Source organism: Tripterygium wilfordii, chromosome 16 (genome assembly GCF_013401445.1).
Source record: "Tripterygium wilfordii isolate XIE 37 chromosome 16, ASM1340144v1, whole genome shotgun sequence".
NCBI lineage: Eukaryota > Viridiplantae > Streptophyta > Magnoliopsida > Celastrales > Celastraceae > Tripterygium > Tripterygium wilfordii.
Window position 1 is genome coordinate 5,959,851 of NC_052247.1, and position 13,534 is coordinate 5,973,384.

The window sequence follows — 13,534 nt, forward strand, 5'->3', positions numbered from 1 at the left end:
GTCTCACCAACGGTTGAGATTAAAGAAAATTAAAAAATAAAAATAAAATATCTTCACCTTCTTCATCAAACCCTAGAGAGAAATTGGGGGTTTTGAACATCACTGAAGTCCTCCTTTAAATATATAAACATCACTTAACCGATAAGTTGCTGAATTGGACAGTCGCTTAATTTTGTTTTATTACCTAAGTAGGGCAGCAACTTATAGGAGGCGAAGAATGAGACTAACCAAATGGACAAAATCTCTGGCACAGACATAGGTGCTTCTTTGAACTATTGGGAGGTGACTGAACCAATGAGTTGCTCAACTTGAGGGCATGACTTTGTGCAGTAGTCGACAGAGAGTTTGCGTGGACTGTGAGCTTCAATGTTGGTAGTTTTGGCTTGACATGGTTTTGGCGTGGATGGAGAGTTGGTGGTTTCAGCTTCAATATTGTTAGTTGGAGGATGAGGAGACAGGATAGACATGATGGAGGAGGGAGAAGGAGATGATGACAGGATAGGCATGATGATGGAGGGAGAAGGAGATGATGGTGGAGGAGAAGGAATGGGGGAGAAGGGTTGAGAAGGAGATGATGGTGGAAAAGTTTAATGATAGAATGAGGAAGAAAATGGTAGGGTCAGGAGAGAGTGTGTATTGATCAGGGTTTTTTTTTGTGTTTTTTGAGGTGTACTTAGCAAAAGCTAGGGTGCAAATAAGGTTTATCATAATAAATGACGATAGCCTTTGAATAGGGCCGAGAGTACATTGCTTATCATATGAGGGCTTTCTGTAGGAGTACCTGTCTAGGGTTACCCAAGGCTTCTCCAGGATCACAATCCATCTCCTTATGACAATCCTTCTTCACCGAACGCCATTCTTAAGTATCAGCCCTTTTGACATCTTGCTTTCTAGCAGCAGAGGGATGACAACGGTGCCCAAACAAACAACACTTATCATAACATTTTGGCTTCCACTCGTATTCAACATGGATTTCAATGGGATTCTCCCCCTTATATATACTTTATAGCATTCAGGAGCTTGGGGGTTCAACCTCAGCCTCCAACATGACATAAGGTGATTGTTAGAGGTTGATCTGGAAGGAGTAATTGAACTGCAAGGCTCATCCACCTAAGGGTAATTGGACTGCGAGGAATTATAAAGATCTCACCAACGGTTGAGATTAAAGAAAATTAAAAAATAAAAAGAAAATATCTTCTTCTTGATCAAACCCTATAGAGAAATTGGGGGTTTTGAACATCACTGAAGTCCTCCTCCAAATATATAAACATCACTGAACCGAAGTTTCTCAACTGGACAGTCGCTTAATTTTGTTTTATTAGCTAAACAGGGCAGCAACTTATAGAAGGTGAAGATGAGACTAACCAAATGGAAAAAATCTCTGGCACAGACATAGGTGCAGTAGTAACCGCTTTTCGTCCAGCCAAAAATAATAATAAAAGAAAAATAAAAATTAAAGGAAGACAAATGAAGTCCAAACTCTTTTCTTTGTTTAAAAGCCCTTGGGCCCATAAACTCAAAATTTAAGGCCCAATCCCAAGTAAGCCCAAATCTTGGCCTAATTACCCACCCAAGTCCAAACCATATAAAATCAAAACCTTACAAAAATATATTTGAAAATATAGAAAATAAATGATAAAAAGTGGAGATTTGGAATTAAAGAGAATGTGAAGTAGGTGCAGTGTGTAAAGAAAACAAGGGTTTTGGGTTTTATTATTAAAAGGGGAGATGTGAGACAGAGTGGTGGCGTGTGAGAGGGATTTTGGCAGGAGAAAAAGAGATGAAAAGCAGGTGGAGAAAAGAAAGGACGGAGGTGGCGTGAGGGAAAGCACAAGAGTGAGAGAAGGGTGAGGGGGAAGTGTGTAAAAGGAGGAGAGACAGAGCAAAGAAGGGGGACAAAAGAAAGAAAAAGAAGGACAAAGAGAGAGGAGGATCGGGAGAAGAAAAGGGAGAGTTCGAGAGAAGAAAAGCTGTGTGGTTTTATCTCTTTGAGAAGGTAATAGCCCGCACATATCTCTATCATTATTGATTCTATTCCTCTGCTATTCCTTTGGTTCTATTTATGCATGTTCCCAGTCAATTTCTAAAATTATGATGCATTTTTCGGATTCTTTTTCTGAGATGATAATGGTGTGCACAGGCTTCTATCATGCTCTGTTTTTATGAATATTGTTCCATTTTAGACCTGGTTCACATCATTGGTTTGTGTTGAGGATGAGTAACCGAGATGTTGCATGTGGCTTGTTTGAGTTTGTAATATGTGTTTGCCCACGTTGAGGTTTTGCTGGCCGTAGGTGATTTGTGGGTGAGTGAAATGTGGTCCATGTTTGTTTGCCCATTGATTTTGATATCTGACCTTGCTATGCCTGCTTGTTCATTATGCTAATATGTGGTTTGGCTGCCTGAAGTTCTGTTCTGGATGTCCGATTGATTGGCCAAAATGTAATTTAAAAATGGGAGCTTCATATCTTATTTGGAAAAAGCATTTACATGTAACATAAATCTGTGCATATATGTGAATTCCATAAAATCTGTGGAGGTATGACTCGATGAAGGCCTATTTGGTTTTGTGGCTTCTTGGTTTACTGGACTTAAAAGTAAAGCCTAAGATATTTGTTTTCAAGGTTTTTGTTTCCCTGTTAAATGACATCTCTGCTTAGATCTGTTTGGAGTAAGGCCGGTCATTCTTATGTATGGCTTATGTTAGGTCTCATATTAGGATCTGTATTGTGTATATATACATATATATATATATATATAGTGTGTACGTATGAAATTGTTGGTATGTGTGTATATATGCGTTTGTCTATAGATATAGGTTTATTATGTACGTGTATATCTGCTTATGTAGACGTACAGGTTTATATATGTATATGTATATGTGTTTGTGTATGTATACATACCAGTTCATGTGTTTATAATGTATGGGTATTTGTACTTAATTTAATTTGAATTTGATATTATGTTTGGATACCCCTTTGACCCATTTTTGTGTTTGATGATTGGGTTTCGACGGAGTGGATCACTTGGGCCGAGGGCAACTTAGAGGACTTGGGCCGAAGGGCACACTTGGAAGAATTGGGGTGGATTTGAGCATTGGCCCCATGGGCTATATTTGTACATTATTTTTATTATTTGTATTTTTCATTTTTATTCTGAAAAGTGTAAGCCCTTGTAATAGTGTAGCAAAAATAGTAAAAATGCATACATGAATATCCTAGGATGCTAGAAGCATATAGAAATTAGGGATTGATTTTGTAAATGATGATTGCATTAGAATGCATACTTAGGACTTTGATTTCTTACACTATGCCATGCCTTAGATGTATGCTAGGATTGTTTGAATGCCATGAAAATAAATGCAACGCGTTAGTCATTATAATTAATCCAAGCCGTCTCACCTTAATAAACACACCAAGATTAATTTATGGAACCCCTACGTTTCGTTTAAATACCAAGGAGCCTTCAAGATATTGGGGTTTCATTGGCATTCATACAAAACATTTGGATTTCATGGACCTGGAAAGCGAATATGTTTTTAGGGATTAGGAGAATTTATTTTAAGGACTCAAAGGTGGGTTTAAAGATATTTGGCCCATTCAATGAGCCTTAAATGGATTCTTTCTTTTCTCATGAAGAACATAATTGTGAGTAAGGCTTAAATTGAACCTTATTCCTTGATTGTGAGCCCTTTTGGTACATCAACCAAGTCCTCAAAAGTCTCTTCTTTCAAATATCCAAACCCACTCCAAGTGGTATTTTATCCAATCTGTGGTCAAGCCGGGAATGGCCCCAATGATCCCGTGCACACCCTTTTTCTAAATACCCAAACCCACTCCAAGTGGTGTTTTATCCAATCTTTGGTCAAGCCGGGAATGGCCCCAATGATGCCGTGCACACCCTTTTTTTCAAATATTCAAACCCACTTCAAGTGACATTTTATCCAGTGTTTGGCCAAGCCGGGAATGGCCCCAATGATCCCGTGCACACCTTTTTTTCAAAATTGTCAAACCCACTCCAAGTGGTATTTTATCCAGTGTTTGGCCAAGCCGGGAATGACCCCAATGATCCCGTGCACCTTGTTCTCCAAACCACTCCAAGTGGATTTTTCATCACATTTCAATAGGACTCGTCAAAATGGGATTTTCAAAAACAAATTAGAGCCAAATTGGAAAACATTCAAAGGTAACCGATTTTGGGAGTTGTGGGGTGCTGATGAATACCCGCCACACGGGATGGGGGCCCAAGTCTAGCATCACAAGTTTGGGCCTAACTCTCTATTGAAAACCCAGGTTGACAATAGGAGGTTTGTCCTCCCTTATAAGCTAGACTCCAAACCCACCATCTTCCGATGTGGGATTCTCATCAATGCTTCCCCCTTGGGAGCATGCACGTCCTCGTGCATGGCCTTGACTGTACCATTTCGGCATACGGCCCACTTACCGCCCCAAGCCTTGCGAGCCAGGGTCACATAGCCTTGCCAGGTCTAGTGGATCTAGGGCTTTCCCAGTTACTTATAACGGCTTTTTTTTCTCTCTTTTTTTTATGGCCTTTTTCTCTTTTCCAACCCGCCCACAGTGGACACGGCCCACTGTCTGCTAACCCAACTCCACAAAGGAATGGGCTCTGGGGTAGGCCCGCCTACGATAGTGCCAGTCCACGGGCCTACACACAGGCGCGTGCACTCTCAATGAAAGCACCAATGATGAATACCCGCCACACGGGATGGGGGCCCAAGTCTAGCATCACAAGTTTGGCCCTAACTCTCTATTGAAAACCCAGGTTGACAATAGGAGGTTTGTCCTCCCTTATAAGCTAGACTCCAAACCCACCATCTTCCGATGTGGGATTCTCATCAATCCTCCCCCCTTGGGAGCATGCACGTCCTCGTGCATGGCCTTGACTGTACCATTTCGGCGTACGGCCCACTTACCGCCCCAAGCCTTGCGAGCCAGGGTCACATAGCCTTGCCAGGTCCAGTGGATCTAGGGCTTTCCAAGTTACTTATAACGGCCTTTTTTTCTTTCTCTTTTTTTTTACGGCCTTTTTCTCTTTTCCAACCCGCCCACAATGGACACGGTCCACTGTCTGCTAACCCAACTCCACAAAGGAATGGGCTCTGGTGTAGGCCCGCCTACGATAGTGCCAGTCCATGGGCCTACACGCAGGGGCGTGCACTCTCATTGAAAGTGCACTATCAATGATGAATACCCGCCACACGGGATGGGGGCCCAAGTCTAGCATCACAAGTTTGGGCCTAACTCTCTATTGAAAACCCAGGTTGACAATAGGAGGTTTGTCCTCCCTTATAAGCTAGACTCCAAACCCACCATCGGAAGGGCGAGTGGAGCCGCCAGGCGAGCGTAGCCGCCATGGACGTCGGCTGTCCAAGGGGGGTGGTTTGATGAGTATCCCACATCGAAAAAATAGGGCTACCAACTCTAGTTTATAAGGATCCAAGGCACCCTCACCTAGTAAGCCGGTTTTCTGGGTTGTAGTTCTACCTTGGGCCTTATGGGCCGGGGTGGGTATTCATCAGGTGCCTAACACCTTCCCCATGCTCAATAGGCCCCCTTGCCCATTTTTCTCGTAGACCAAAACGGATGTCCAATTGCATCCTAAAAATCAATTGGTGGCGACTTCATTGTTTTTCATGCCAGTTGGTTCAGCTGGCGACTTCACTGGGGACACTTGGTTGTTGTACCAAAGGGGTCAGGCCTTTTCTTTTGTTGGTGTTTTTCTATTTTGGCTCATTTGTTTATTTTGTTATATAATTTTGTGGAACTAATGTGTTTGTTCATGATTGTAGGATTTTTGATTTTTATGAAATATGAGTAGTTGAGTGTTGTTAAGGATACGGTATGATCCCCCACACACACATCACTATTCATATGCACACAAATGGCCCATAAAAACTGGGTCCTACTAGTGATTAGTGAGGGTTGATCTTTGCTTTTGATGGATTTTGTCCTCACGTAAGCAAGGAAAAACATCCTCCTGGATTGACGTCCCTTCAAGATATTGGGGGATGGGTTCCACTTCCAGATATGGGGTGTGAACTAACCTGATCCAGTGGCCTCTCGCGTAGTCGCGTTATAGTTAGATATGCCACCCATATGCACATTAGATAACCCTTAGATCTGGTTCGAGACCTTCAGAAGTTTGTAGGAACCTACTTGTGTTTAGGAACAATGGGAGATTCTCTTATCCTTAACTCTATTTATTTTCTGTACATTTAAATACCATGTACCTTTATTCCTTATTTACATGTTATATGTACTCGATGCATACCTGTATACATTTATTGAATCACATATGTACATCTTTCATACACTTGTCATATATATGTTAGCCTAGGTTATGATCATACACGCTTGATAATTACCTATACATGTCCATATATACTTGTATACTCATACGTGCCCATATATACTTGTGCACTCATACATGTCCATATATATTTATACACTCGTTAATTGTCCACATATGATTGTCCACTTATTAATCACCCATACATATTCATATATACTTAACACATTAGTTAGATTGCGTATATATATACACATTCATTAAATCACACATGTTCATATACATCTTTTATACATTTGTCATGTATATGTAAGCCTAGGCTGTACATATATGTCCATATATACTTGTACAATTGTTAAATTATCTATACATGTCCATATATAAGTGCACACACTCGTTAATCATCCATACATGTCCATACATACTTATCATGTGCATTATTCATTGTCTTTCCATATACGATAAATCAATTGTTTATATAGTATACTTCTTGTACTTTTTCTAATATTATACTCATTCTTTTCATACCTTCATGATTCATAGGCACATTCATTGGAATTTGGTTTGGTAATATTTTCAAGACATCTTTTAACTGAAACAGAAAATCATACAATTTTTTTTTAAAAAAAAAAAGAAAAAAGAAAGAGAAAATAAGTGAGAGTTATGATAGTTTTGTTTACAGAGGGACACAGAACAAAGTGAAATCTATTGATACTGGGGCATATTTTGGAAATCTACCATTTAAAAGCTCGACCGATGTAACTGGGGCAATTTTTGTAAATTTATGTAATCAGTTCAAAGAGTTCCAACTAATAAAGATTGTTGTTGTCGAGGAGGATCAAAACTTTGCTGCTAAGCCTTGCCTCGGTCTCCAGGTTTTGAGCTCAACAACTGGACCAGTTTGGAATTGCCAGTTTCTGTCAAACAGCCTTCAAGAGTAATCTCTATATGTACTACCATCTGTGGTCACGACCACCGATTGGGTTTTTATAATGAGCATGTCTTTACTTTACTTTGATAAATTGTCACAGTACGGCTTTTGCATGTTCAATATTTCCATGTTCCCATGTTTCTGATATTTTTGCTATGCTTATCATAAATAAAAATCTTTGCTCAAATTCTCACATCTATTCACTTCATTTCATCCACCACTTCCAAAATTCCAAATCTCACACATTCCATTTTAACAGGACTGAAATTGAGGATAATGAAAAAGATGAACCGAATGAACCAGATTTTGGGGCACCCATTAACAATGTTGAATCTGACTCTGACACTGAGGATGAATTTGAGATATCGCCAGAAATGTTGAGACAAGTTAACCGAGAAGAAAAGATAATTCAGCCACACAGAGAAATAACTGAGGTTGTTAACTTGGGAGCTGAAGATCATAAAAAGGAGGTTAGGATCGGTGCAGCTTTTGAAGGAAGAGATAGAGAAAGATTGATAGATTTGCTGCATGAATACCAAGATGTTTTTGCATGGTCATATCAGGATATGCCAGGACTTGATACAAACGTAGTGGTCCATAAATTGCCATTAAAACCAGATTGTCTGCCAGTGAAGCAAAAGTTAAGGAGCTTGAAACCGGAGATGCTGTTGAAGATTAGAGATGAAGTAAAAAAGCAGTTTGATACATGATTCCTTAATGTGGCAAAATACCCCGAATGGGTTGCAAATATCGTACCAGTCCCAAAGAAGGATGGTAGGGTTCGGATGTGCGTGGATTACAAGGATCTTAATCGGGCGAGCCCGAAGGATAACTTTCCGCTACCCCAAATTGACATACTGGTAGACAACACTGTTAAACATTTCGTGTTCTCTTTCATGGATGCATTCTCGGGCTATAATCAGATCCAGATGGCACCGGAAGATCAAGAGAAAACTACTTTCATCACTTTATGGGGTACCTTTTGTTACAAAGTCATGCCATTTGGTCTAAAAAATGCGGGAGCTACTTATCAGCGAGCCATGGTCACTCTGTTTCATGATATGATGCATAAAGAGATTAAGGTGTATATGGATGACATGATTGCTAAGTCAAAGGAGGATGAAGATCACGTGATTAACCTGGAGAAGTTGTTCAAGAGATTGAGAAGGCATCAACTGAAGTTGAACCCCTCGAAATGCACATTTGGGGCAACCTCAGGGAAGTTGTTGGGTTTCATTGTCAGCAGAAGAGGTATTGAAGTGGATCAGGATAAAGTGAAGGCGATCATGGAGATGCCGTCTCCTCGCACTGAGAAAGAAGTCAGAGGTTTCTTGGGTAGACTCAATTATATTGCCAGGTTTATTTCACAGTTGACAACCACGTGTGAGCCAATTTTTAAGTTACTGCGGAAGAATAACCCGTCAGAATGGAATGATGAGTGTCAAAATGCTTTTGAGAGAATCAAACAGTATTTACAAAATCCACCAGTCTTGAGGCCTCCGGTTGCTGGGAAACCGCTTATTCTTTACTTGACTGTATCGTACAATTCGATGGGGTGTATGTTAGGGCAACATGATTCGTCGGGGAGGATAGAGCATGCGATCTACTACTTGAGCAAGAAATTCACCAGTTGTGAGACAAACTACTCCATGTTGGAGAAGACTTGTTGTTCATTGGCATGGGTTGCGCATAGGCTCAGGCAATATATGTTGTATCACACTACTTGGTTGATCTCGAGGATGGATCCGATCAAGTATATTTTTGAAAAACCATCTCTTTCCGGGAGGATTGCAAAATGGCAGATATTGTTGTCAGAATATGATATTTTTTATGTTACCCAGAAGGCGGTGAAGGGAAGTGCAATAGCGGATTATTTTGCAGAGCAGGCAATTGATGACTCTCAGCCTATGAATCCAGGGTTCCCAGATGGAGAAATCTTGTCCTTAGAGATGGAGAGTCGGAAAGATATGGACAGATGGGTTATGTTGTTTGATGGCGCTTCTAATATCGTTGGTAATGGGATTGGGGCTGTGCTTATTTCTCCAGAAGGTAAAGTGACCCCGTTTACTGCTAAGCTTTATTTCGACTGTACCAACAATGTGTCAGAGTATGAGGCCTGTGCCATGGGAATTCAAGCTGCTATTGATGTTGGGATTAAAAAGCTTCAGGTTTATGGTGACTCTCAATTGGTGATCAGGCAAATGTGTGACGAATGGGAAACCGGGGATGCCAAGTTAGTCCCGTATTATCAACATATCAAGGAGTTGATTAAGTTTTTCGATTGTGTAGAATTTGATCATATTCCAAGAGAAGAAAACCAGATGGCAGATGCTTTGGCCACTCTGGCAGCCATGTTTGATTTGGACCCTCGAGGAGAAGTGGAGGTTATCAAGATTGAGAAGCGTGAAATTCAGGCACATTGTTTGAATGTAGTAGCGGAACCTGATGGTAAACCCTGGTATTATGATGTGAAGCAGTATTTGGAGAAAGGAGAATACCCTCTAGAGGCCTCAGATAATGACAAACGCACCATCCGAAGGCTCTCGAGCTCCTTTTTCTTGGATAAAAATGTGTTGTGTAAGAGAAGCTCGGGATTTGTACTCCTTCGATGCGTGGATACGGATGGAGCCGATCAGATTATGGAAGAGATTCATGAAGGAATATGTGGTACTCATTCAAGTGAATATTCAATGGCAAGGAAGATATTGCGAGCCGACTACTATTGGCTTACCATGGAAAGAGATTGTATTAGCTATGCGATCAGATGCCATAAGTGCCAGATTTATGCTGATAAGACTCATGTTCCAGTGAACCCTCTACGGGTATTAGCAGCACCTTGGCCTTTTTCAATGTGGGGTATCGATGTCATTGGCCCTATTGAGCCCAAAGCTTCCAATGGACATCGCTTCATTCTGGTAGCAATTGATTATTTTACAAAGTGGGTAGAAGCAAATTCTTATGCCAAAGTGACAAGTAACGTTATCGCCCGATTCTTGAGAAAAGATATTGTATGTCGTTATGGGGTTCCCGAAAGGATCATTACTGACAATGGCACGAATGTCAACAGCAAGATAGTGAATGATTTCTGCGAGCAGTTCAAGATCAAGCATCATAATTCATCTCCTTATCGTCCCAAGATGAACGGGGCTGTTGAGGCAGCTAACAAAAATATCAAGAAGATTATTCAGAAGATGATGGAGAATTACAAAGATTGGCATGCAAAACTTCCTTTTGCTTTATATGGGTACCGGACTTCTGTGCGTACATCCACTGGTGAAAGTCCTTTTGCTTTAGTATATGGGACAGAGGCGGTTCTTCCCATTGAAGTAGAAATTCCCTCGCTAAGAGTAGTGGTGGAGGCCAATTTGGACGAGACAGAATGGGCCCAAACTCGATACGAACATCTGAATTTTATTGAGGAGAGAAGGTTGGGGGCACTTTGTAGAGGACAACTTTATCAAAGACGAATGATAAGAGCACATCATAAGAAGGTGCGTCCTCGTTGTTTCAGAGAGGGGGATTTAGTACTAAAGATGATTCAACCACCTAGAAAAGATCATCGTGGAAAATGGACTCCTACCTATGAGGGACCATATGTGGTGAAGAAAGCATTCTCTGGTGGAGCCGTAATTTTGACAAAGATGGATGGTGATGATTTGCCTCACCCAGTAAATGCCGATGTTCTCAGACGGTATTATGCGTAACCCAAAAAAAAAATCCCATTAGAGTGAAAACCCGAAAGGGCGCTTTAGGCAAAAATTAGGGACAAGGAAAAAATTTCCCGCTAAAGTGAAAACTCGAAAGGGCGCTCTAGGCAAAAATTAGGGACCAAAAAAAAAATAAATAAATTCCATTAGAGTGAAAACCTGAAAAGGCGCTCTAGGCAAAAATTATGAAAAAAAAATCCTGCTTGAGTGAAAACCCGAAAGGGCGCTTTAGGCAAAAATTAGGAACAAAGAAAATTTTATTGAAGTGAAAACCCTCATGGGCGCTTCAATTGTGGCTGCAAGTATGGGTTTCAATTTGTTTGAAGAACGATGGTTGGGACATGGGTCCGTTGAATTAGTGAATCGGTGTCTGAATTGGCTGTTAACTTGTCTCACATTGACATAATTGGGAGTGCAGAATCGGCTTCGTAGTTGCCTGATCAGAGGATAGTTATTTGAGCACGCACCCAAAACTGGGGCAGTTTTTGGTGCGCTCCTTATGCTATCATATATTTCACCATGCAAAGGTGTTAGTCCGTTAAACAGAATGAGAAGTTTGTTGGTAGAAATGGAGGACTCAGAGACAGCCTCATACAAGTCAGATTTGATCATTGTTAAGTGGGTGCACACCAAAACTGGGGCAGTTTTGGTGGAATCTTTGAATTATCACATATTTCATCTTGGAGAAGCTTGGTTTGTTTTTTTTCCTTTGACTTCTCTACATTCTCGCACATATCTTCGTCTAAAGGTTTTTCGATTGTCACCCATCATTTTCAATAAAAATGGGGAAAAAATTCATTTCTGCAGTTGTCACTTGTGGCATCTTTTTCCATATCCCAATTCAATTCTCATTTCATATTCCAAAAAGCTTATCATTTGCATTCAGTAATTGACATGCATGGCTATACTATTGAATTTATCACTGACAAAGTTTTGACAGAAAATATGAAGAATGCATTAGGACATTACTCATGACAGGAATTTGATTGGATCTTGGCATCCTAAATTGGAAAAGATCTGAATGAAGAACCTGTAGTCAAGGTAAGCATTAGCAAGAAAGAGAATATCATATTCCTAAGGTGCATACAACACAATGAACAATGAAAACTTAGATGAACTAATAGTCTTGAGTTGGAAGTGTGCACACATGCAAATTTTGAAGAAGAGTTGAGTTTGGAACAAGCAAGGAAAGGGGAAGAGATAGTTCAATAGTTTGGGTTCTGGAATGAGTGAGAGCCTTTACTAAACAGAATAGAGAAGATACATTGAAAATCCAGAGTCAGAAAATCAAACCGTACGATGAAGCAGATTTGGTCTAGCAATTCGCAACTGTACGCGTGCTTGAGGATGGCAAAGCCGTGAGAGAGCATGCATTCATTCATTAATGAAACATTCATATCTGAACAAAATAGGCCATTACATGCATCATTGTGGCATATGGTTTGTCCTTTTTGTATTATGTCAGGTTTATGCAGAAGATACAGCTGGGACATAGTCATTCTCCTCAAATCAAAGCATATCACTTGCTCGAAACATCTTTCGGTTAAGGTGAGATTACAAAAACTCCCGAATAGCATCTAAAAAAAATCAAAAAATCATCCAATCATTGGCCAAGCCGGGAATCGCTCCAAATGATCTCGAGCACAAATCATTGGCCAAGCTGGGAATGGCCTATGATCCCGTGCACACCTTTTTTCAAATTACCAAACCCACTCCAAGTGGGATTTCATCTAATCTTTGGCCAAGCCGGAAATGGCCCCAATGATCCCGAGCACAAATCATTAGCCAAGCCAGGAATGGCTCCAAATGATCCCTAGCACAAATCATTGGCGAAGCCGAGAATGGCCCTATGATCCCTTGCACACCTTTTCTCAAATTACCAAACCCACTCCAAGTGGGATTTCATCTAATCTTTGGCCAAGCCGAGAATGGCCCCAATGATCCCGAGCACAAATCATTGGCCAAGCCGGGAATGGCCCTATGATCCCGTGCACACCTTTTTTCAAATTACCAAACCCACTCCAAGTGGGATTTCATCTAATCTTTGACCAAGCCGGGAATGGCCCCAATGATCCCGAGCACAAATCATTAGCCAAGCCGAGAATGGCTCCAAATGATCCCGAGCACAAATCATTGGCCAAGCCGGGAATGGCCCTATGATCCCGTGCACACCTTTTTTAAATTACCAAACCCACTCCTAGTGGGATTTCATCTAATCTTTGGCCAAGCCGGGAATGGCCTCAATGATCCTGAGCACAAATCATTAGCCAAGCCGGGAATGGCTCCAAATGATCCCGAGCACAAATCATTGGTCAAGCCGGGAATGGCCCTATGATCCCGTGCACACCTTTTTTCAAATTACCAAACCCACTCCAAGTGGGATTTCATCTAATCTTTGGCCAAGCCGGTAATGGCCCCAATGATCCTGAGCACAAATCATTAGCCAAGCCGAGAATGGCTCCAAATGATCCCTAGCACAAATCATTGGCCAAGCCGGGAATAGCCCTATGATCCCGTGCACACCTTTTTTAAATTACCAAACCTACTCCAAGAGGGATTTCATCCAATCTTTGGCCAAGCCGGGAAT

At 41.0% G+C, this 13,534-nt stretch overlaps 1 protein-coding gene across 1 annotated transcript; it reads left to right on the forward strand.

The window, feature by feature from the left end:
- Nucleotides 1-465: 465 nt before the first annotated feature.
- LOC119980725 lies at nt 466-12,442 on the forward strand. Its single transcript, XM_038823520.1, has 9 exons — nt 466-559; nt 1,331-1,396; nt 1,792-1,996; nt 2,184-2,253; nt 6,853-6,876; nt 7,104-7,184; nt 8,641-9,867; nt 10,021-10,155; nt 12,413-12,442. The coding sequence occupies exons 1-9, from the start codon at nt 466-468 to the stop codon at nt 12,440-12,442; spliced, it is 1,932 nt and encodes a 643-aa protein (XP_038679448.1).
- The last annotated feature ends 1,092 nt before the right edge of the window (nt 12,443-13,534 follow it).